Source organism: Coregonus clupeaformis, chromosome 31, assembly GCF_020615455.1.
Source record: "Coregonus clupeaformis isolate EN_2021a chromosome 31, ASM2061545v1, whole genome shotgun sequence".
NCBI lineage: Eukaryota > Metazoa > Chordata > Actinopteri > Salmoniformes > Salmonidae > Coregonus > Coregonus clupeaformis.
Genome location: NC_059222.1, coordinates 42,721,592 through 42,747,980, shown reverse-complemented (window position 1 = coordinate 42,747,980; position 26,389 = coordinate 42,721,592). Strand labels below are relative to the sequence as shown.

The 26,389-nt window shown below is 46.2% G+C and overlaps 1 protein-coding gene across 1 annotated transcript in view; it reads right to left on the bottom strand.

The window, feature by feature from the left end:
* Window positions 1-26,389, bottom strand: part of LOC121547750 (calcium-activated potassium channel subunit alpha-1) — a 197,746-nt gene that overhangs the window by 84,771 nt on the left and 86,586 nt on the right. The window contains exons 2-4 of the mRNA XM_045209901.1: window positions 18,606-18,667; window positions 1,127-1,220; window positions 729-840 (exon numbers count right to left, since the gene is read on the bottom strand). Of these exons, the coding sequence (XP_045065836.1) occupies window positions 729-840; window positions 1,127-1,220; window positions 18,606-18,667 (268 nt within the window). The remainder of the gene's footprint in view (window positions 1-728; window positions 841-1,126; window positions 1,221-18,605; window positions 18,668-26,389) is intronic.

The following is a 26,389-nucleotide window of genomic DNA, read 5'->3' as shown; positions in this document are numbered from 1 at the left end:
TAGCAAGGTAAAAAAAAAAAAAAAAAAAAAAAGATCTAGTTCCGTGAGATGATGGATGAAGGGCATTCAAATGACCTTTTATAGTCGTGGAACTCTAGACCAGGGTTTCTTAAACTATGGGTCGGGCCCCAAAGTGGGCCCTGAGCATGTGAGAGGTGGGGTCGCAAGTTATGAGTAAACACTTATAATCACACACTATTTCCTCTTAATTTGGGTCGTTCGAGGACAGAACATTTCTCATTTGGGTCTCAAGCTGAAAAAGCTGAAGAACCTCTGGTCTAGACTGATGCCAGCCCAACCACTACTGTTTCGCCACAACATTGTGAAACCAGAAACAATTTAAAACTAGGTAAAAACAATATTGCTGTCAGTAAACAACCAACACCATTATCACAGTCAAGGTAGTCCCAAATTGCACCCTATTCCCTATATAGTGCACTACTCAGTCAGCACAAGCAGCTACTCCCTGCGTCTGTTAAAAAGAGGGATGCTGTCCAAGATAAGATAACCAGGTCAAACCAGAGACGAAATCCATGTGGCTCAACTGGAAAAGAATTCAACAATTCAACGAGCCAGTTTAAACCAGTGTAATACACAGAATATCCCCTGGGGGGCGCTGCAGACCAGAGTTCAATCAAAGCTGAACTAAAACAACACTCCCACATTTGGCCCACCATACGACAGACCTTTGGAGGTTTACCGGTGCCGTGTACTGGCGCTGTACGTACCGAGCCAGCTCCTGTTGAGATAGACGGACACGAACACCGGGGGAACTGTGAAGAAGTCCACCACTGAGTTCACCTCCAACCAGAACCACAGCTTGTCGTTGGCCGCTATGAACTAGGGGGAGAAAGAAACCAGTCAACTATATTCCGCCATCCTACTTTTTAATGTTGAAACATGACCGTAGTTTGTTCAGGGTACAAAAGGCAGAAATTAAGAATGAAAGATAGCTAGCGTAGATATCGCGAAACTGTTGAACGCTTCCACAGTTTTATTGAGTGCAACGTTTCGACTTGAATTTCTTTATTATGTGTGGGTATATATCTGTATTTCATGACATGATTGAAACTTCACTAGCATGACAACTTGTGTACACGTCTAATGTAGCATTGTCTTTATTTACCCGTAGACCAAAGTACAAGAGGAAGAAGACGTTGAAAGCCATGTCGATCTGTAGCGTGAAGTCTTTGTAGAAGTTCTGACAGGACTCGATGGGGCTGTCAAAAAACACACAGAAAACAAACCTGTTAGAGACGGCTCACTTATTGCAGATGCACTCTTCTTTCCTGAAAACGTTTTTAAAAGAAGACTAAAGAATGAAAGAACTTCAAAAAGTGCAAAAGTTGGTATTTTCCAAAGAACATGCATAAATAGTCACACGGGCACGTAATTGTAACATGTTCATAGACCCCTGATTAACCCCATAATTTAACTGTGTAAATTACTCTTCTGAAAACCGTTTTGACATAGAAATTAGAGCAGTGATTCATTCAATATCCTAACAGTACAGTGTGTACAGTAGAAGGGTTATTGCTAGGGGGACGTTTCAGTCCACTTCAGGTGATAATAACCACAGTATATCTAGTGTGCACACTGCATCCCAAATGGAACCCTATTCCCTATATAGTGCACTACTTTTGACCAGAGCCCTATTTATGTAGCCTAAAGGGAATATAGGGTGCTATTTAGGACTCATCCCAGTGAGAATCCTCAACGGTAGCTGGGTAACGACCATCAGGAGGCCAGATCTGGGCTGCTCAATAATTGAGTGGCTGGTCAGGAAGCAGTGGGCTTTGTCTCTAAAAGAGCAGAAAAACGCAGAGGAAAAAGGCTGCCAGTGGCTACCTCGCTTTTAACCAAAGATGCATGAACGGTGGAGCAGACTGAATATATAATTATATTTTGTAGGACAATGGAAATTTGATGATATTCAGCAACAATGGAATTCTACGTTTTATTTTTATTTTTTTAAACAATTTATCAAACCCTCTGAGGGCTCTATCCACTTTCCTGCACTCAGGCACACAGAGGCATGGCTGTGCATGAGTCACTGAGAGTCGTAGCATTTTGGCCAAACTGTGGAATTGTTATTGGCTCAGATTCATTTTTAATTTCCAAAATCGAAAAAACAAAGAATGCTGTTGTACACAAATGGTAATCTGAGGATATCAATTCAACGTAATTCAATCAAAACCAAGATCAGGGAAAAACCTATTATTTGGACCAAAAAAACAACAATGTTTGTTTGAGATGATTATATAAAAAGCTCTATCTGTGTACATCTTCGGACATCCTCAGCCGTGAGAGGTTGACGATTCACACAAGGATGGTTGAGGCTTGAGGCTACGGGTGTCCTAAAACGTACACCTACTCTCTGTCTGTCTAAAAGACTGTTTCAACAGGCCTACAAGGCTAATTACAGGAAGAGCCCTTATCAGTTACAACCTCCTGTCACTGAACACACGACTCGCTAACCAACACGTTGCTGCTGCTGCTGCTGCTGTGCCAAAGTGTGACTGAGGCAAGCTGAGAGCCTTGTTGTTGACATTGGGTCAGTTAATGACATTGGGTCAGTTAATGGGTCAGTTAATGACATTGGGTCAGTTAATGGGTCAGTTAATGACATTGGGTCAGTTAATGACATTGGGTCAGTTAATGGGTCAGTTAATGGGTCAGTTAATGACATTGGGTCAGTTAATGGGTCAGTTAATGACATTGGGTCAGTTAATGACATTGGGTCAGTTAATGGGTCAGTTAATGACATTGGGTCAGTTAATGGGTCAGTTAATGACATTGGGTCAGTTAATGACATTGGGTCAGTTAATGGGTCAGTTAATGACATTGGGTCAGTTAATGGGTCAGTTAATGACATTGGGTCAGTTAATGGGTCAGTTAATGACATTGGGTCAATTAATGACATTGGGTCAGTTAATGACATTGGGTCAGTTAATGGGTCAGTTAATGACATTGGGTCAGTTAATGGGTCAGTTAATGACATTGGGTCAGTTAATGACATTGGGTCAGTTAATGGGTCAGTTAATGACATTGGGTCAGTTAATGGGTCAGTTAATGGGTCAGTTAATGACATTGGGTCAGTTAATGGGTCAGTTAATGACATTGGGTCAGTTAATGACATTGGGTCAGTTAATGGGTCAGTTAATGACATTGGGTCAGTTAATGGGTCAGTTAATGACATTGGGTCAGTTAATGACATTGGGTCAGTTAATGGGTCAGTTAATGACATTGGGTCAGTTAATGGGTCAGTTAATGACATTGGGTCAGTTAATGGGTCAGTTAATGACATTGGGTCAATTAATGACATTGGGTCAGTTAATGACATTGGGTCAGTTAATGACATTAGATTAGCTAATCCTTCAGGCGATGGACAGAGTAATAATACAGTATAGAAACTTATTAAAATACATTTAATATTGTGGAGAAGCAAGCATCCTTTATTATTGTTGTTGAAATGTAAAAACCACAACAATCTACCAGACGTACAACACAGTTCATTTTACAAGACAAAAGGTTAAAAGGTCAGGTCAAAGGTCATATGTTTTTCATTCGGTGAAAAGGTATGTTAGGTCGTAACCTTTATGACCGGCTGGGAGTACACCTGGATGACAGGGTGAGGAGAGTACACCTGGATGACAGGTTGAGGAGAGTACACCTGGATGACAGGGTGAGGAGAGTACACCTGGATGACAGGGTGAGGAGAGTACACCTGGATGACAGGGTGAGGAGAGTACACCTGGATGACAGGGTGAGGAGAGTACACCTGGATGACAGGGTGAGGAGAGTACACCTGGATGACAGGGTGAGGAGAGTACACCTGGATGACAGGGTGAGGAGAGTACACCTGGATGACAGGGTGAGGAGAGTACACCTGGAAGACTGGTAGAAAATGGTGACACAGTTGCATTTCTCGAGAGATGGTTGCCCGAGGCATTGGGGCCGGACGTCTTTCCGGACATTGAAAGAGCCCATCAGCTTTCATCTCCTACAGGCCCCGAGAAGCCACCCCTCTCCCCGAGTCCTCCTACAGGCCCCGAGAAGCCACCCCTCTCCCCGAGTCCTCCTACAGGCCCCGAGAAGCCACCCCTCTCCCCGAGTCCTCCTACAGGCCCCCGAGAAGCCACCCCTCTCCCCGAGTCCTTATCATGAAGTTTCTCAACTTTCTAGACAAAGTCAGAGTGAAATGCGAAAAGTCAGGGCCAAGGGAAAGGTGATGTACGGGGACCAAGAGATCACGTTCTTCCCTGACCGATCCGCGGACCTGCAACGAAAAAGAAAAGGCTACGACGGGGGTCAAACGCCAGCTACGACGGGGGTCAAACGCCAGCTACGACGGGGTCAAACGCCAGCTACGACGGGGTCAAACGCCAGCTACGACGGGGTCAAACGCCAGCTACGACGGGGTCAAACGCCAGCTACGACGGGGTCAAACGCCAGCTACGACGGGGTCAAACGCCAGCTACGACGGGGTCAAACGCCAGCTACGACGGGGTCAAACGCCAGCTACGACGGGGGTCAAACGCCAGCTACGACGGGGTCAAACGCCAGCTACGACGGGGTCAAACGCCAGCTACGACGGGGGTCAAACGCCCTCATCATTGCCTATGTAATAGCCTTCCCAGCTAAACTAAGTCTGACGTCCAACGGACGGTCACGCAAGTTTCAATCTCCGTCTCAAGCCGAGGCGTTCATCCGTGACATACAACGTGAATCTTCTTCCTAGTCATGTTGCCACTGTGGAGTTTACCACCACCCTGGACTATGGAGAATTAAAAATTATGTGACCGTTGGCTAGCTAACTAACGTTAGCCAATTTTATTTGCTGCTAACTAGCATTATTGCTAAGTGAATAATATGGCGAACTAGCCCACTCAAAGTTTCCTTATATTATACTGAACAAAAAATATAAACGCAACATGCAACAATTTCAACGATTTTACTGAGTTACTGTTCATATAAGGAAATCAGTCAATTTAAATAAATAAATTGGGCCCTAATCTATGGATTTCACATGACTGGACAGTGGTGCAGGCATTGGTGGGCCTTGGAGGGCATAGGCCCACCCACTGGGGAGCCAGGCCCACCCACTGGGGAGCCAAGCCCAGCCAATCAGAATGAGTTTTTCCCCACAAAAAGGCTTTATTACAGACAGAAATACTGCTCAGTTTCATCAGCTGTCCGGGTGGCTGGTCTCAGATGATCCCACAGGTGAAGAAGTTGAATATGGAGGTCCTGGGCTGGTGTGGTTACACGTGGTCTGAGGTCTAAAACGACATTGGAGGCAGCTTAAGGTAGAGAAGTGAACATTCAATTATCTGGCAACATTTCTGGTGGACATTCCTGCAGTCAGCATGCCAATTGAACGCTCCCTGTGTTGTGTGACAAAAGTGCAGATTTTAGAGTGGCCTTTTATTGTCCCCAGAGCAAGGTGAACCTGTGTAATGATCATGCTGTTTAATCAGCTTCTGGATATGCCACACCTGTCAGGTGGATGGATTATCTTGGCTAAGGAGAAATGCTCACTAACAGGGGTGTAAACACATTTGTGCACAACATTTGAGATAAATCAGCTTTTTGTGCATATGGAACATTTCTTGGATCTTTCATTTCAGCTTATGAAGTATGGGCCCAACACTTTACATGTTGCGTTGATATTTTGTTCAGTGTAGATCGCTCCTCAGGTTTATACACTTCCCACTCGCAGAGTAGAAAGAAATTCCAGCATTTCATTAAGGACTTAAATCTATGTGATCCATGGAGGACTCAGAACCCGATTAAAAGGGAGTATTCATGTTACTCGTCAACATTTCAATAATATTCTCGTATAGACTACTTTTTAGTGTCTTGCTCATTGCTTCCCAATGTAACAGGAAGTGGATATGATAGTCTTGTTCTGAGTGACCATTCCCCTGTGTCATTATTCTATAGGGATACAAAATTAGTCGAAGGATCCTCTAGATGGCGCTTGCATCCCAAACGGTTACAGGACCCAGACTTCTTACATTACGTTGGAGTGCATATACAGTGCCTTCGGCAAGTACTCAGACCCATTGACTTTTTCCACATTTTGTTACGTTACAGCCTTATTCTAAAATGGATTGAATAAATAAAAAATCCTCAGCAATCTACAGTTGAAGTCGGAAGTTTACGTACAGTTTAGCCAAATACATTTAAACTCAGTTTTTCACAATTCCTGACATTTAATCCTAGTAAAAATTCCCTGTCATAGGTCAGTTTGGATCACCACATTATTTTAAAAATGTGAAATGTCAGAATAATAGTAGAGAGAATGATTTCTTTCAGCTTTTATTTCTTTCATCACATTCCCAGTGGGTCAGAAGTTTACATACACTCAATTAGTATTTGGTAGCATTGCCTTTAAATTGTTTAACTTGGGTAAAACGTTTCGGGTAGCCTTCCACAAGCTTCCCACAATAAGTTGGGTGAATCTTGGCCCATTCCTCCTGACAGAGCTGGTGTAACTGAGTCAGGTTTGTTGGCCTCCTTGCTCGCACACGCTTTTTCAGTTCTGCCCACAAATGTTCTATAGGATTGAGGTCAGGGCTTTGTGATGGCCACTCCAATACCTTGACTTTGTTGTCCTTAAGCCATTTTGCCACAACTTTGGAAGTATGCTTGGGGTCATTGTCCATTTGGAAGACCCATTTGCGACCAAGCTTTAACTTCCTGACTGATGTCTTGAGATGTTGCTTCAATATATCCACATAATTTTCCTTTCTCATGATGCCATCTATTTTATGAAGTGCACTAGTCCCTCCTGCAGCAAAGCACCCCCACAGCATGATGCTGCCACCCCTGTGCTTCACGGTTGGGATGGTGTTCTTCGGCTTGCAAGCAACCACCTTTTTCCTCCAAACATAACGATGGTCATTATGGCCAAACAGTTCTATTTTTGTTTCATCAGACCAGAGGACATTTCTCCAAAAACTACGATCTTTGTCCCCATGTTCTGTTGCAAACCGTAGTCTAGCTTTTTTATGGCGGTTTTGGAGCAGTGGCTTCTTCCTTGCTGAGCGGCCTTTCAGGTTATGTCGATATAGGACTCGTTTTACTGTGGATATAGATACATTTGTACCTGTTTCCTCCAGCATCTTCACAAGGTCCTTTGCTGTTGTTCTGGGATGGATTTCCACTTTTCGCACCAAAGTACGTTCATCTGTAGGAGACAGAATGCGTCTCCTTCCTGAGCGGTATGACGGCTGCGTGGTCCCATGGTGTTTATACTTGCTGTTACGTTCCCCAGTTTCTATGTTGTGGTTTGTGTATTTTCGGGTAGGTATTTCAGGAAATGGGTTCCTGAAATTCCCCAACAAGCAGCTGATTGATTGGATGAACATTGATGATTGGAGAGCTGACCCCGCGCCCTCGTCAGGATGCAGCTGTCTCCAATTTACCAACTCCTCCTGAAACTATATAAGCCCCAGTTGCTCAGAAAAGGCAGGTGGGAACCAGAATGGCTAAGAGTTTGGTATGTACTGTACTGTATTGTTGTGAGAACCAATTGTAATGTTTTGTGTTAGTTTGTGGCTCAGAGAGTTTCTTTAATGTCCTGAGTTAGTTGTTTTTCTCAGGTTTTGTTGTGAACCAGTTTGTGTTATTTTGTTTCCTTTGTTCCCAAGGGGGGAAGGGGAAGGCACCTAGGGAGTGCTTAGGCAAGAGGCCCGCGGGCATACATTACCCGTAGAAGTTGACTGTCTATGCACACTAGGAAAGACCTGGGCGGACCATCCCTTGTATTTTGGTTAGTGCACCAGGTGGTGCTAGTTAAGTAAGTAGTGGGTAGGCAGGTAAGGTAGGAGCGGGGGCTTTGATATTTACTTTATTTGCTTTGGTTCCATCCAGCCCCTTTTCCCCAAACTTACCGTGCGAAGGAATAAATTCCCTGTTAACGGTATTCTCTGCCTTTTGTCATCCTTACTCACACCTACAGTCCCATACCTCTTTCACCCCACGGAGAGTTGAGTTGTAGCAGGGTGTTGCGTTCCCTCTTCCGAGAGGAGTGCGTAACACTTGCGTACTATTGTTTGTACAGATGAACGTGGTACCTTCAGGCGTTTGAAAATTGCTCCCAAGGATGAACCAGACTTGTGGAGGTCTTGGCTGATTTCTTTTGATTTGCCCATGATGTCAAGCAAAGAGGCACTGAGTTTGAAGGTAGGCCTTGAAACACAACCACAGGTACACCTCCAATTGACTCAAATGATGTCAATTAGCCTATCAGAAGCTTCTAAAGCCATGACATAATTTTCTGGAATTTTCCAAGCTGTTTAAAGGCCCAGTCAACTTAGTGTATGTAAACTTCTGACCCACTGGAATTGTGATACAGTGAATTATAAGTGAAATAATCTGTCTGTAAACAATTATTGGAAAAATTACTAGTAGATGTAGATGTGGTTGAAAAACACGTTTTATTGACTCCAACCTAAGTGTATGTAAACTTCCGACTTCAACTGTACATACAATACCCCATAATGATAAAGCGAAAACAGGTTTTTAGAAATGTTTGCAAATTTATTAAAAATAAAAAACAGAAATACCTTATTTACATAAGTATTCAGACCGTTTGCTATGAGACTCGAAATTGAGCTCAGGTACATCCTGTTTCCTTTGATCATCCTTGAGATATTTCCACAACTTGATTGGAGTCCACCTGTGGTAAATTCAATTGCTTGGACATGATTTGGAAAGGCACACACCTGTCTATATAAGGACCCACAGTTGACAGTGCATGTCAGAGCAAAAACCAAGCCATGAGGTCGAAGGAATTGTCCGTAGAGCTCTGAGACAGGATTGTGTCAAGGCACATATTTGGGGAAGGGTACCAAAAAATGTCTGCCGTATTGAAGGTCCGCAAGTACACAGTGGCCTCCATCATTCTTAAATGGAAGAAGTTTGGAACCACCAAGACTCTTCCTAAAGCTGGCCGCCCGGCCAAACTGAGTAATCGGGGGAGAAGGGCCTTGGTCAGGGAGGTGACCAAGAACCCAATGGTCACTCTGACAGAGCTCCAGAGTTCCTCTGTGGAGTTGGGAGAACCTTCCAGAAGCACAACCATCTCTGCACCACTCCACCAATCAGGCCTTTATGGTAGAGTGGCCAGACGGAAGCCACTCCTCAGTAAAAGGCACATGACAGCCTACTTGGGGTTTGCCAAAGCCACCTAAAGACTCTCAGACCATGTGAAACAAGATTCTCTGGTCTGATGAAACCAAGATTGAACTCTTTGGCCTGAATGCCAATCGTCACGTCTGGAGGAAACCTGGCACCATCCCTACGGTGAAGCCTGGTGGTGGCAGCATCATGCTGTGGGGATGTTTTTCAGCGGCAGGGACTGGGGGACTAGTCAGGATCAAGGCAAAGATGAACGGAGCAAAGTACAGAGAGATCCTTGATGAAAACCTGCTCCAGAGCGCTCAGGACATCAGACTCGGGCGAAGGATCACCTTCCAACAGGACAACGACCCTAAGCACACAGCCAAGACGACGCAGGAGTGGCTTCGGGACAAGTCTCTGAATGTCCTTGAGTGGCCCAGCCAGAGCCCGGACTTGAACCCAATTGAACATCTCTGGAGAGACCTGAAAATAGAAGACTCGAGGCTGTAATCGCTGCCAAAGGTGCTTCAACAAAGTACTGAGTAAAGGGTCTGAATACTTATGTAAACGTGATATTTGTTTTATACATTTCAAAAATTTATAAAAACCTGTTTTTGCTTTGTCATTATGGGCTATTGTGTGTAGATTGATAATGGGGGAAAAAATAACAATTTAATCAATTTTAGAATAAGGCTATAACGTAACAAAATGTGGAAAAAGTCAAGGGGTCTGAATGCTTTCCGAAGGCACTGTAGATGTTTATTTTACATTGAACACTGATCAAATGCCAGCGAGTACCAGATGGGAGGCTTTCAAAGCATATATTAGAGAGCAAATATGTTTTTACCAGTTTCAAATCAATTCAATCTGAAAATGAGAGAGATGGACAGTAAAATGAGAGAATTGGAGAGGGAAGTAAACCAATAACTATTTGCTCTTATGCTCAGTATGAAGAACTTCCCACTTCAATGGCTGCAAACAGCTTAACGAGGCTGAAACAGTCCTTCTATGACCGAGGTGAAAAGCTGGTAAATTGCTGGCCTGTCTAAGAAGTTACATTCAGACAGAGCCATTAATGCAATTCATAATTTACAAGGACAATCATCAACAGATCCTATAGAAATAAACCAAACATTTGCTTCCTACTACAACACACTTTCCAACTCTGAATCTCCTGAGAACTTAACTAATCAGGTCTTGATTTTCCCTCTATTTCAGAAGACACAAAATTGGATCTGGAAAAGGAATTGGATGGTGTTAAAATATCTGATGCTATTTCCAGTATGAAAGGAGGTACAGCGGCAGGTCCAGATGGGTACCCAATAGATATTTATAAGACATTTAAGGCCAAACTTCTAGGTCCACTTTTGGATATATATGCTGAATCCTTTCAGCAAGGTTGTTTCCCCTCCTCTCTAAGGAGTGCTTTAAATCACTCTTATTCTGAAGCCTGATAAATCCCCAACAAAATGTGAAAGTTACAGACCGTGCTCCCATATCTAATGCACAAAGACCAAAATGGCTTCGTGAAAAACCGTCAAGGTTGAGTGTGAGCAGAGAGCTAAACATATTGCATGTGTGAAGGGTCCTCTGATACTGCCATACTCTCCCATGTGTGAAGGGTCCTCTGATACTGCCATACTCTCCCATGTGTGAAGGGTCCCTGATACTGCCATACTCTCCCATGTGTGAAGGGTCCCTGATACTGCCATACTCTCCCATGTGAAGGGTCCCTGATACTGCCATACTCTCCCATGTGAAGGGTCCTCTGATACTGCCATACTCTCCCATGTGTGAAGGGTCCTCTGATACTGCCATACTCGCCCATGTGTGAAGGGTCTCTGATACTGCCATACTCTCCCATGTGTGAAGGGTCCCTGATACTGCCATACTCTCCCATGTGAAGGGTCCCTGATACTGCCATACTCTCCCATGTGAAGGGTCCTCTGATACTGCCATACTCTCCCATGTGTGAAGGGTCCCTGATACTGCCATACTCTCCCATGTGTGAAGGGTCCCTGATACTGCCATACTCTCCCATGTGTGAAGGGTCCTCTGATACTGCCATACTCTCCCATGTGTGAAGGGTCCCTGATACTGCCATACTCTCCCATGTGTGAAGGGTCCCTGATACTGCCATACTCTCCCATGTGTGAAGGGTCCCTGATACTGCCATACTCTCCAATGTGTGAAGGGTCCCTGATACTGCCATACTCTCCCGTGTGAAGGGTCCCTGATACTGCCATACTCTCCCATGTGAAGGGTCCTCTGATACTGCCATACTCTCCCATGTGTGAAGGGTCCTCTGATACTGCCATACTCTCCCACGTGTGAAGGGTCCCTGATACTGCCATACTCTCCCATGTGAAGGGTCCCTGATACTGCCATACTCTCCCATGTGTGAAGGGTCCTCTGATACTGCCATACTCTCCCATGTGAAGGGTCCCTGATACTGCCATACTCTCCCATGTGAAGGGTCCCTGATACTGCCATACTCTCCCATGTGAAGGGTCCTCTGATACTGCCATACTCTCCCATGTGTGAAGGGTCCCTGATACTGCCATACTCTCCCATGTGTGAAGGGTCCCTGATACTGCCACACTCTCCCATGTGTGAAGGGTCCCTGATACTGCCATACTCTCCCATGTGTGAAGGGTCTCTGATACTGCCATACTCTCCCATGTGTGAAGGTCCCTGATAATACCATACTCTCCCATGTGTGAAGGGTCCCTGATACTGCCATACTCTCCCATGTGAAGGGTCCCTGATACTGCCATACTCTCCCATGTGAAGGGTCCTCTGATACTGCCATACTCTCCCATGTGTGAAGGGTCCTCTGATACTGCCATACTCTCCCACGTGTGAAGGGTCCCTGATACTGCCATACTCTCCCATGTGAAGGGTCCCTGATACTGCCATACTCTCCCATGTGTGAAGGGTCCTCTGATACTGCCATACTCTCCTATGTGAAGGGTCCCTGATACTGCCATACTCTCCCATGTGAAGAGTCCTCTGATACTGCCATACTCTCCCATGTGTGAAGGGTCCTCTGATACTGCCATACTCTCCCATGTGTGAAGGGTCCCTGATACTGCCATACTCTCCCATGTGTGAAGGGTCCCTGATACTGCCATACTCTCCCATGTGTGAAGGGTCCCTGATACTGCCATACTCTCCCATGTGTGAAGGGTCCCTGATACTGCCATACTCTCCCATGTGTGAAGGGTCCTCTGATACTGCCATACTCTCCCATGTGTGAAGGGTCCCTGATACTGCCATACTCTCCCATGTGAAGGGTCCCTGATACTGCCATACTCTCCCATGTGTGAAGGGTCCTCTGATACTGCCATACTCTCCCATGTGTGAAGGGTCCTCTGATACTGCCATACTCTCCCATGTGTGAAGGGTCCTCTGATACTGCCATACTCTCCCATGTGTGAAGGGTCCTCTGATACTGCCATACTCTCCCATGTGTGAAGGGTCCTCTGATACTGCCATACTCTCCCATGTGTGAAGGGTCCTCTGATACTGCCATACTCTCCCATGTGTGAAGGGTCCTCTGATACTGCCATACTCTCCCATGTGTGAAGGGTCCCTGATACTGCCATACTCTCCCGTGTGTGAAGGGTCCTCTGATACTGCCATACTCTCCCATGTGTGAAGGGTCCTCTGATACTGCCATACTCTCCCATGTGTGAAGGGTCCCTGATACTGCCATACTCTCCCATGTGAAGGATCCCTGATACTGCCATACTCTCCCATGTGTGAAGGGTCCTCTGATACTGCCATACTCTCCCATGTGAAGGGTCCCTGATACTGCCATACTCTCCCATGTGTGAAGGGTCCTCTGATACTGCCATACTCTCCCATGTGTGAAGGGTCCTCTGATTCTGCCATACTCTCCCATGTGTGAAGGGTCCCTGATACTGCCATACTCTCCCATGTGTGAAGGGTCCTCTGATACTGCCATACTCTCCCATGTGTGAAGGGTCTCTGATACTGCCATACTCTCCCATGTGAAGGGTCCCTGATACTGCCATACTCTCCCATGTGAAGGGTCCCTGATACTGCCATACTCTCCCATGTGAAGGGTCCCTGATAATACCATACTCTCCCATGTGTGAAGGGTCCCTGATACTGCCATACTCTCCCATGTGTGAAGGGTCTCTGATACTGCCATACTCTCCCATGTGTGAAGGATCCCCTGATACTGCCATACTCTCCCATGTGTGAAGGATCCCCTGATACTGCCATACTCTCCCATGTGAAGGATCCTCTGATACTGCCATACTCTCCCATGTGAAGGATCCCCTGATACTGCCATACTCTCCCATGTGAAGGATCCCCTGATACTGCCATACTCTCCCATGTGAAGGATCCCCTGATACTGCCATACTCTCCCATGTGAAGGATCCCTGATACTGCCATACTCTCCCATGTGAAGGATCCCTGATACTGCCATACTCTCCCATGTGAAGGATCCTCTGATACTGCCATACTCTCCCATGTAAGGATCCCCTGATACTGCCATACTCTCCCATGTGAAGGATCCCCTGATACTGCCATACTCTCCCATGTGAAGGGATCCCTGATACTGCCATACTCTCCCATGTGAAGGATCCCCTGATACTGCCATACTCTCCCATGTGAAGGATCCTCTGATACTGCCATACTCTCCCATGTGAAGGATCCCCTGATACTGCCATACTCTCCCATGTGAAGGATCCCCTGATACTGCCATACTCTCCCATGTGAAGGATCCCCTGATACTGCCATACTCTCCCATGTGAAGGATCCCTGATACTGCCATACTCTCCCATGTGAAGGATCCTCTGATACTGCCATACTCTCCCATGTGAAGGATCCCCTGATACTGCCATACTCTCCCATGTGAAGGATCCTCTGATACTGCCATACTCTCCCATGTGAAGGATCCCTGATACTGCCATACTCTCCCCATGTGTGAAGGGTCCTCTGATACTGCCATACTCTCCCATGTGTGAAGGGTCCTCTGATACTGCCATACTCTCCCATGTGAAGGATCCCCTGATACTGCCATACTCTCCCATGTGAAGGATCCCCTGATACTGCCATACTCTCCCATGTGAAGGATCCCCTGATACTGCCATACTCTCCCATGTGTGAAGGGTCCTCTGATACTGCCATACTCTCCCATGTGTGAAGGGTCCTCTGATACTGCCATACTCTCCCATGTGAAGGGTCCCTGATACTGCCATACTCTCCCATGTGTGAAGGGTCCCTGATACTGCCATACTCTCCCATGTGAAGGATCCCCTGATACTGCCATACTCTCCCATGTGTGAAGGGTCCTCTGATACTGCCATACTCTCCCATGTGTGAAGGGTCCTCTGATACTGCCATACTCTCCCATGTGAAGGATCCCCTGATACTGCCATACTCTCCCGTGTGTGAAGGGTCCCTGATACTGCCATACTCTCCCATGTGTGAAGGGTCCTCTGATACTGCCATACTCTCCCATGTGTGAAGGGTCCTCTGATACTGCCATACTCTCCCATGTGAAGGGTCCCTGATACTGCCATACTCTCCCATGTGTGAAGGGTCCCTGATACTGCCATACTCTCCCATGTGTGAAGGGTCCTCTGATACTGCCATACTCTCCCATGTGTGAAGGGTCCTCTGATACTGCCATACTCTCCCATGTGAAGGATCCCCTGATACTGCCATACTCTCCCGTGTGTGAAGGGTCCTCTGATACTGCCATACTCTCCCATGTGTGAAGGGTCCTCTGATACTGCCATACTCTCCCATGTGAAGGGTCCCTGATACTGCCATACTCTCCCATGTGTGAAGGGTCCCTGATACTGCCATACTCTCCCATGTGTGAAGGGTCCCTGATACTGCCATACTCTCCCATGTGTGAAGGGTCCCTGATACTGCCATACTCTCCCATGTGTGAAGGGTCCTCTGATACTGCCATACTCTCTCTCGATGCAGAGAAGGCATTCGATAGAGTTGAGTGGTCTTATTTATTTGAAGTGCTTTAAGAGATTTGGGTTTTGGAACTACTTCTGGAAATGGATTAACATATTCTATACCGACCACAGTGCAGAAGTTGCCACTAACAACTTCATCTCACAACCTTTTGAGCTTTTTCGGGGCACAAGACAAGGGTGTCCGACTCTTCCTTTTAGCTATAGAAGCCTTTGCCGTTGCATTTGTATTTGTATTTATTAGGGATCCCCATTAGCTGCTGCCAAGGCAAGGAAATAAAACATTAGATGTTGAACATCGAGTGGCCCTGTATGCCGATAACACCCTCTTATTCCTAACAGATCTAAACAATTTGATCTCTTCCCTCTCCAATTTGATTAATACCTTTGGTCAGTTTTCTGGGTTTAAAGTTAATGAAACCAAATCGTCCATCCTTTTCGGCAACAGTCAAGAGAGACTGAATCCAGTTGTACAGCATCCATTTGTGAATACAGAGCAAGGTTTCACATATCTTGGTATTAAAATCACACCCGAAAATAGCTCCTTGAGTTCAACAAATTATGACCCCATGGTAACGAGTGTAACAGAATCCATCAACAGATGGCCATCATTGCAGCCTATATCTATTACTGGTAGAATACATATCATTAAGATTAATATTCTGCCCGAACGTCTTTATCTATTTCAATCAATTCCTCTGGCTCTGGTTCTCCAAGGAACCGTACTTACCCTGGCTGCAGACTGAAATGCTGTCCACAAAAGGCTTAACTTTGGATGGATACTTGTACTCTGCTCCCTTTAAGAAACTAAAGAGGAACACTACTAATCCCTTTGTTAAAAACACCCTAACTATATAAGACGAAGTACAGCAATATCTGGGTGAATCCCCTGTATTATCCAATTTTCCACCAATTTGGGGCAATGACAATTTCACACCTGGTAAAAATGACTTGGTGTTTAAAGAATGGGCAATAAAAGGTACTGTTAAAGTAATGGACGTATACAATGAAAAAGGGCTCATGTCATTTGAAGAACTAAATAGCAAATTCAACTTACCACAAAAGCATTTTTTCAAATCCTTACAGTTGAGAAGCTTAATTTTTTTTCCCCAGTCTAAAACAATCTGCCCTACAACCTCCTTTTGACCCCTTTAGAAACGCTCTCTGTTAATGTGTGTTATAGGAGAGGTGAAATTACGTTACTATACGGGAAAATGGTAGCTACTCTTAAAGACAACTCTGATAGTAAAAGACTTGGATGCAGGAAGATATTTCAGCAGAGGACTGGGTTATGATATTTCAGCAGAGGACTGGGGTATGATATTTCAGCAGAGGACTGGGGTATGATCTGCTCTAGAGCTCAGATACACAATAAACACCCGCCTGAGACTGTTGCAATGCAGTTGGATAATGAGAACAAATCACCCCTGCTAAGCTTCACAAATTTGACCCTAATATCCCAGACCTGTATTTGTATTTGTATTTATTTATTATGGATCCCCATTAGCTGCTGCCTAGGGGTCCAGCAACATTAAGGCAGTTATACAATTCCTGTGTTAAATGTAACACGCACTAGGCACCTTGTATCATTGCCTGTGGGAGTATGCTGAGATACAAAAGTTTTGGAACTCAATACTGCGCCATATCTCTGAGATTACCTCTACCCCAATACCACTAATCCCTAAACTTTGCATCCTAAATCTTTACCCAGAGAATATATCTTTACATAGGAGAGAGAAGAAAATGGTTGACCTCTGTCTATTACATGCTCGACGTTCAATTGCTCTGCACTAGAAGTATGTCAGTTCCCCCTCACTTGGTCATTGGTTAAAATAATTAACATCAAGCCTGGCTCTTGAAAAATGTACTTATATACTGAAAAATAAAGCCCCAGAGTTGCATGATATTTGGGATCTGTTTTTTTTTTTTAAAGCAAACCGGTGATATTGTAGAAGCATTGGAAATCTGTATATTCTCTATATTTCTATGTGAATATTGGCTATAGTTGAAGCGTAATCTGCATTATCTGCGACTGCGTATTATTATGATTTTATTTGTATTATTGGAAATGTGAGCACTTAATGTTGGGTTGTTGTTGATTATGTTTTTGTCTTTGGTTTGGGGGTTGAAAACTGTTGATTTTCCTATTTGGAATTAATAAATATATGTGTTAAATATATAGACCTTTTAATGCAAAACGCAGCAAAAATCTAAAAGGGCATTCCATTGGAGTTTCCTAGAACTTGAATGATGAATAATGCTGATTGTTCTAGAGCAGGAACGTTGGTCGTTCCTGTCTGGTCTGCTGTCTTAGAGCCTCTGATCCTTGCATTATAGAGATTAAGCAATTTCATCTGTGAGTAAAAGATTGTCAGCGGTGGGCGCTCTGCGTCGTTGAAATGTATTGTAAGCTGGTTACCTGGAAAGGATTTATCTCTAAATGAAGAGATGACAGGAAAGGACAGGACAGAACAGAAAGACAGGACAGGACAGAAAGCCAGGACAGGACAGAAAGCCAGGACAGGACAGAAAGGAAAGACAGGACAGAAAGGAAAGGCAGGACACAATGGAGGGACAGGACAAGAGACAGGACAGGACAGAAATGACAGGACAGAAACGACAGGACAGGAAGGAGAGGACAGGAAGGACAGGACAGGAAGGATGGACAGGAAGGGCAGGACAGGATAGGACAAATGTGACAGGACAGGAAGGACAGGACAGAAGTGACAGGACAGGACATATTGGACAGGACGCAGGACGTGTGCTCAGATGTACAGCTGCATTCAGGGTTTTAACTACAGCATGTGCTGAGGATGAATGATACAGTACCGTATTCAGGTGTGTGAAAGGTCTAATAAGTAACAATACATACTTCTGGTCCAGTGCATTTTGGCCTAATACCCACAATGCCCATCCTAAAGTATAGATCAGGACTGCCCAACCCTGTTCCTGGAGAGCTACCGTCCTGTAGGTTTTTGCTCCAACCCTAATCTAGCACACCTGATTCTAATGATTAGCAGGTTGAAAAGATGAATCAGGTTAGTAACACCTGGGGTTGGAGCGAAAACCTACAGGAGGGTAGCTCTCCAGGAACAGGGTTGGGCAGTCCTGGTATAGATGATTTAGAACTGATTTAGAACTTCCAGGAAACCACAACAGCATCACCACGACCTTAACTGCCTGCATCTACAGTTACAGTCATATCTACTTTGCAGGTCATCAAAAAATGTTGAATATGTGTAAGGAGCATCTATTTTATTTCAGATCTCATATTACAGCATCTTTATGAACCAGGTTACAACCTCATAACCCTCATTACTCCTCTATTCCACCTCTATCACATCTTTCACCAGATTAGATTTGGATCCCATTGACAAAAAGAGAATCTCATTGTTGAGGAGTGAAGCGCTGTGACAGAATAGAACCTTCTGGTAGATTTTCAGAACAAAAAGCATGATATAACTGTAAGGTACAGGTCCTAACTGTAAAATGAATACTTACTCAGAGGAATCTATGAAGTATATTACAAGGGCTCCGATGCTGAGGGCAAAGACAAGCACCACCTGAAAGAGAGAGAGATGTTATTAAGTAGCACACTGACAGGTAATATAAAGGTCCCAGTAATTAGCCTGCTCTGGGGATATCACATTTACAGAGGTAGATGATATGTTTATTAAGGCCAAGGATAAATAATTCATAACTGGCACTGTCAGAGTATAGTTAGTAGCTACATCTCACTGGGTTAACAGCTACACAGGGGAACACAAACACACACACTCCCCCTAGCTGAAAGGAATGCACCACTCCCCCTAGCTGAAAGGAATGCACCACTCCCCCTAGCTGAAAGGAATGCACCACTCCCCCTAGCTGAAAGGAATACACCACTCCCTCTAGCTGAAAGGAATCCACCACTCCCCCTAGCTGAAAGAGAATACACCACTCCCCCTAGCTGAAAGAGAATACACCACTCCCCCCTAGCTGAAAGAGAATACACCACTCCCCCTAGCTGAAAGGAATGCACCACTCCCCCTAGCTGAAAGGAATACACCACTCCCCCTAGCTGAAAGAGAATACACCACTCCCCCTAGCTGAAAGGAATACACCACTCCCCCTAGCTGAAAGGAATACACCACTCCCCCTAGCTGAAAGGAATACACCACTCCCTCTAGCTGAAAGGAATACACCACTCCCCCTAGCTGAAATGAATGCACCACTCCCTCTAGCTGAAAGGAATACACCACTCCCCCTAGCTGAAAGGAATCCACCACTCCCCCTAGCTGAAAGGAATCCACCACTCCCCCTAGCTGAAAGGAATCCACCACTCCCCCTAGCTGAAAGGAATACACCACTCCCTCTAGCTGAAAGGAATACACCACTCCCCCTAGCTGAAAGGAATACACCACTCCCCCCTAGCTGAAAGGAATACACCACTCCCCCTAGCTGAAAGGAATACACCACTCCCTCTAGCTGAAAGGAATACACCACTCCCCCTAGCTGAAAGGAATGCACCACTCCCCCTAGCTGAAAGGAATACACCACTCCCCCTAGCTGAAAGGAATACACCACTCCCTCTAGCTGAAAGGAATACACCACTCCCCCTAGCTGAAAGGAATACACCACTCCCCCTAGCTGAAAGGAATACACCACTCCCCCTAGCTGAAAGGAATACACCACTCCCTCTAGCTGAAAGGAATACACCACTCCCCCTAGCTGAAAGGAATACACCACTCCCTCTAGCTGAAAGGAATACACCACTCCCCCTAGCTGAAAGGAATAAACCACTCCCTCTAGCTGAAAGGAATACACCACTCCCCCTAGCTGAAAGGAATACACCACTCCCTCTAGCTGAAAGGAATACACCACTCCCTCTAGCTGAAAGGAATACACCACTCCCCCTAGCTGAAAGGAATACACCACTCCCCCTAGCTGAAAGGAATACACCACTCCCTCTAGCTGAAAGGAATACACCACTCCCCCTAGCTGAAAGAGAATACACCACTCCCCCTAGCTGAAAGAGAATACACCACTCCCCCTAGCTGAAAGAGAATACACCACTCCCCCTAGCTGAAAGAGAATACACCACTCCCTCTAGCTGAAAGGAATACACCACTCCCCCTAGCTGAAAGGAATACACCACTCCCCCTAGCTGAAAGGAATACACCACTCCCTCTAGCTGAAAGGAATACACCACTCCCCCCTAGCTGAAAGGAATACACCACTCCCCCTAGCTGAAAGGAATACACCACTCCCTCTAGCTGAAAGGAATACACCACTCCCCCCTAGCTGAAAGGAATCCACCACTCCCCCCTAGCTGAAAGGAATCCACCACTCCCCCTAGCTGAAAGGAATACACCACTCCCTCTAGCTGAAAGGGAATACACCACTCCCCCCTAGCTGAAAGGAATCCACCACTCCCCCTAGCTGAAAGGAATACACCACTCCCCCTAGCTGAAAGGAATACACCACTCCCCCTAGCTGAAAGGAATACACCACTCCCTCTAGCTGAAAGGAATACACCACTCCCCCTAGCTGAAAGGAATACACCACACACAGAACTGTAAACAAGAACTCAGTTCATCATGTCAATAGACAGTAATAGGTAGTGAGACAAGGAGAGGAGACAGTAATAGGCAGTGCGACAAGGAGAGGAGACAGTAATAGGTAGTGAGACAAGGAGAGGAGTTGGTAATAGGCAGTGAGACAAGGAGAGGAGAGGAGACAGTAATAGGCAGTGAGACAAGGAGAGGAGACAGTAATAGGCAGTGAGACAAGGAGAGGAGAGGAGACAGTAATAGGCAGTGAGACAAGGAGAGGAGACAGTAATAGGCAGTGAGACAAGGAGGGGAGACAGTAATAGGCAGTGAGACAAGGAGAGGAGAGGAGAGGAGACAGTAATAGGCAGTGAGACGAGGAGAGGAGAGGAGACAGTAATAGGCAGTGAGACAAGGAGAGGAGACAGTAATAGGCAGTGAGACAAGGAGGGGAGACAGTAATAGGCAGTGAGACAAGGAGAGGAGAGGAGACAGTAATAGGCAGTGAGACAAGGAGAGGAGACAGTAATAGGCAGTGAGACAAGGAGAGGAGAGGAGACAGTAATAGGCAGTGAGACAAGGAGAGGAGACAGTAATAGGCAGTGAGACAAGGAGAGGAGAGGAGACAGTAATAGGCAGTGAGACAAGGAGAGGAGACAGTAATAGGCAGTGAGACAAGGAGAGGAGAGGAGACAGTAATAGGCAGTGAGACAAGGAGAGGAGAGGAGACAGTAATAGGCAGTGAGACAAGGAGAGGAGAGGAGACAGTAATAGGCAGTGAGACAAGGAGGGGAGACAGTAATAGGCAGTGAGACAAGGAGAGGAGAGGAGACAGTAATAGGCAGTGAGACAAGGAGAGGAGAGGAGACAGTAATAGGCAGTGAGACAAGGAGAGGAGAGGAGACAGTAATAGGCAGTGAGACAAGGAGAGGAGACAGTAATAGGCAGTGAGACAAGGAGGGGAGACAGTAATAGGCAGTGAGACAAGGAGAGGAGACAGTAATAGGCAGTGAGACAAGGAGCGGAGACAGTAATAGGCAGTGAGACAAGGAGAGGAGAGGAGACAGTAATATGCAGTGAGACAAGGAGAGGAGAGGAGACAGTAATAGGCAGTGAGACAAGGAGAGGAGAGGAGACAGTAATAGGCAGTGAGACAAGGAGGGGAGACAGTAATAGGCAGTGAGACAAGGAGGGGAGACAGTAATAGGCAGTGAGACAAGGAGAGGAGAGGAGACAGTAACAGGCAGTGAGACAAGGAGAGGAGAGGAGACAGTAATAGGCAGTGAGACAAGGAGAGGAGACAGTAATAGGCAGTGAGACAAGGAGGGGAGACAGTAATAGGCAGTGAGACAAGGAGAGGAGACAGTAATAGGCAGTGAGACAAGGAGAGGAGAGGAGACAGTAATAGGCAGTGAGACAAGGAGAGGAGACAGTAATAGGCAGTGAGACAAGGAGAGGCGAGGAGTCAGTAATAAGCAGTGAGACAAGGAGAGGAGAGGAGACATTAATATGCAGTGAGACAAGGAGAGGAGACAGTAATAGGTAGTGAGACAAGGAGAGGAGAGGAGACAGTAATATGCAGTGAGACAAGGAGAGGAGACAGTAATAGGCAGTGAGACGAGGAGAGGAGACAGTAATAGGCAGTGAGACAAGGAGAGGAGAGGAGACAGTAATAGGCAGTGAGACAAGGAGAGGAGAGGAGACAGTAATAGGCAGTGAGACAAGGAGAGGAGACAGTAATAGGCAGTGAGACAAGGAGGGAGACAGTAATAGGCAGTGAGACAAGGAGAGGAGAGGAGACAGTAAGAGGCAGTGAGACAAGGAGAGGAGACAGTAATAGGCAGTGAGACAAGGAGAGGAGAGGAGACAGTAATAGGCAGTGAGACAAGGAGAGGAGACAGTAATAGGCAGTGAGACAAGGAGAGGAGAGGAGACAGTAATAGGCAGTGAGACAAGGAGAGGAGACAGTAATAGGCAATGAGACAAGGAGCGGAGAGGAGACAGTAATAGGCAGTGAGACAAGGAGAGGAGACAGTCATAGGCAGTGAGACAAGGAGAGGAGAGGAGACAGTAATATGCAGTGAGACAAGGAGAGGAGACAGTAATAGGTAGTGAGACGAGGAGAGGAGACAGTAGAGCCAGTGAGACAAGGAGAGGAGACAGTAATAGGTAGTGAGACAAGGAGAGGAGAGGAGACAGTAATATGCAGTGAGACAAGGAGAGGAGAAAGTAATAGGCAGTGAGACAAGGAGAGGATAGGAGACAGTAATAGGTAGTAAGACGAGGAGAGGAGAGGAGACAGTAATAGGCAGTGAGACAAGGAGAGGAGACAGTAATAGGCAGTGAGACAAGGAGAGGAGAGGAGGCAGTAATAGGCAGTGAGACAAGGAGAGGAGACAGTAATAGGCAGTGAGACAAGGAGAGGCGAGGAGTCAGTAATAAGCAGTGAGACAAGGAGAGGAGAGGATACATTAATATGCAGTGAGACAAGGAGAGGAGACAGTAATAGGTAGTGAGACAAGGAGAGGAGAGGAGACAGTAATATGCAGTGAGACAAGGAGAGGAGACAGTAATAGGCAGTGAGACGAGGAGAGGAGACAGTAATAGGCAGTGAGACAAGGAGAGGAGAGAAGACAGTAATAGGCAGTGAGACAAGGAGAGGAGACAGTAATAGGCAGTGAGACAAGGAGAGGAGACAGTAATAGGCAGTGAGACAAGGAGGGGAGACAGTAATAGGCAGTGAGACAAGGAGAGGAGAGGAGACAGTAATAGGCAGTGAGACAAGGGGAGGAGACAGTAATAGGCAGTGAGACAAGGAGAGGAGAGGAGACAGTAATAGGCAGTGAGACAAGGAGAGGAGACAGTAATAGGCAGTGAGACAAGGAGAGGAGAGGAGACAGTAATAGGCAGTGAGACAAGGAGAGGAGACAGTAATAGGCAGTGAGACGAGGAGAAGAGAGGAGTCAGTAATAGGCAGTGAGACAAGTAGAGGAGAGGCGACAGTAATATGCAGTGAGACAAGGAGAGGAGACAGTAATAGGTAGTGAGACGAAGAGAGGAGACAGTAGAGGCAGTGAGACAAGGAGAGGAGACAGTAATAGGTAGTGAGACAAGGAGAGGAGAGGAGACAGTAATATGCAGTGAGACAAGGAGAGGAGACAGTAATAGGCGGTGAGACAAGGAGAGGAGAGGAGACAGTAATAGGTAGTAAGACGAGGAGAGGAGAGGAGACAGTAATAGGCAGTGAGACAAGGAGAGGAGACAGTAATAGGCAGTGAGACAAGGTGGGGAGACAGTAATAGGCAGTGAGACAAGGAGAGGAGAGGAGACAGTAATAGGCAGTGAGACAAGGAGAGGAGACAGTAATAGGCAGTGAGACAAGGAGAGGAGAGGAGACAGTAATAGGCAGTGAGACAAGGAGAGGCGAGGAGTCAGTAATAAGCAGTGAGACAAGGAGAGGAGAGGAGACATTAATATGCAGTGAGACAAGGAGAGGAGACAGTAATAGGTAGTGAGACGAAGAGAGGAGACAGTAGAGGCAGTGAGACAAGGAGAGGAGACAGTAATAGGTAGTGAGACAAGGAGAGGAGAGGAGACAGTAATATGCAGTGAGACAAGGAGAGGAGACAGTAATAGGCGGTGAGACAAGGAGAGGAGAGGAGACAGTAATAGGTAGTAAGACGAGGAGAGGAGAGGAGACAGTAATAGGCAGTGAGACAAGGAGAGGAGACAGTAATAGGCAGTGAGACAAGGTGGGGAGACAGTAATAGGCAGTGAGACGAGGAGAGGAGACAGTAATAGGCAGTGAGACAAGGAGAGGAGAGGAGGCAGTAATAGGCAGTGAGACAAGGAGAGGCGAGGAGTCAGTAATAAGCAGTGAGACAAGGAGAGGAGAGGAGACATTAATATGCAGTGAGACAAGGAGAGGAGACAGTAATAGGTAGTGAGACAAGGAGAGGAGACAGTAGAGGCAGTGAGACAAGGAGAGGAGACAGTAATAGGTAGTGAGACAAGGAGAGGAGAGGAGACAGTAATATGCTGTGAGACAAGGAGAGGAGAAAGTAATAGGCAGTGAGACAAGGAGAGGAGAGGAGACAGTAATAGGTAGTAAGACGAGGAGAGGAGAGGAGACAGTAATAGGCAGTGAGACAAGGAGAGGAGACAGTAATAGGCAGTGAGACAAGGAGAGGAGACAGTAATAGGCAGTGAGACAAGGAGAGGCGAGGAGTCAGTAATAAGCAGTGAGACAAGGAGAGGAGAGGAGACAGTAATATGCAGTGAGACAAGGAGAGGAGACAGTAATAGGTAGTGAGACAAGGAGAGGAGAGGAGACAGTAATATGCAGTGAGACAAGGAGAGGAGACAGTAATAGGCAGTGAGACGAGGAGAGGAGACAGTAATAGGCAGTGAGACAAGGAGAGGAGAGGAGACAGTAATAGGCAGTGAGACAAGGAGAGGAGACAGTAATAGGCAGTGAGACAAGGAGAGGAGACAGTAATAGGCAGTGAGACAAGGAGGGGAGACAATAATAGGCAGTGAGACAAGGAGAGGAGACAGTAATAGGCAGTGAGACAAGGAGAGGAGAGGAGACAGTAATAGGCAGTGAGACAAGGAGAGGAGACAGTAATAGGCAGTGAGACAAGGAGAGGAGAGGAGACAGTAATAGGCAGTGAGACAAGGAGAGGAGACAGTAATAGGCAATGAGACAAGGAGCGGAGAGGAGACAGTAATAGGCAGTGAGACAAGGAGAGGAGACAGTAATAGGCAGTGAGACAAGGAGAGGAGAGGAGACAGTAATAGGCAGTGAGACAAGGAGATGAGACAGTAATAGGCAGTGAGACGAGGAGAAGAGAGGAGTCAGTAATAGGCAGTGAGACAAGGAGAGGAGAGGAGACAGTAATATGCAGTGAGACAAGGAGAGGAGACAGTAATAGGTAGTGAGACGAGGAGAGGAGACAGTAGAGGCAGTGAGACAAGGAGAGGAGACAGTAATAGGTAGTGAGACAAGGAGAGGAGAGGAGACAGTAATATGCAGTGAGACAAGGAGAGGAGACAGTAATAGGCAGTGAGACAAGGAGAGGAGAGGAGAGGAGACAGTAATAGGTAGTAAGACGAGGAGAGGAGAGGAGACAGTAATAGGCAGTGAGACAAGGAGAGGAGACAGTAATAGGCAGTGAGACAAGGTGGGGAGACAGTAATAGGCAGTGAGACGAGGAGAGGAGACAGTAATAGGCAGTGAGACAAGGAGAGGAGAGGAGGCAGTAATAGGCAGTGAGACAAGGAGAGGCGAGGAGTCAGTAATAAGCAGTGAGACAAGGAGAGGAGAGGAGACATTAATATGCAGTGAGACAAGGAGAGGAGACAGTAATAGGTAGTGAGACAAGGAGAGGAGAGGAGACAGTAATATGCAGTGAGACAAGGAGAGGAGACAGTAATAGGCAGTGAGACAAGGAGAGGAGAGGAGACAGTAATAGGTAGTGAGACGAGGAGAGGAGAGGAGACAGTAATAGGCAGTGAGACAAGGAGAGGAGGCAGTAATAGGCAGTGAGACAAGGAGGGGAGCCAGTAATAGGCAGTGAGACGAGGAGAGGAGAGGAGAAAGAAATAGGCAGTGAGACAAGGAGAGGAGAGGAGACAGTAATAGGCAGTGAGACAAGGAGAGGAGACAGTAATATGCAGTGAGACAAGGAGAGGAGACAGTAATAGGCAGTGAGACGAGGAGAGGAGAGGAGACAGTAATAGGCAGTGAGACAA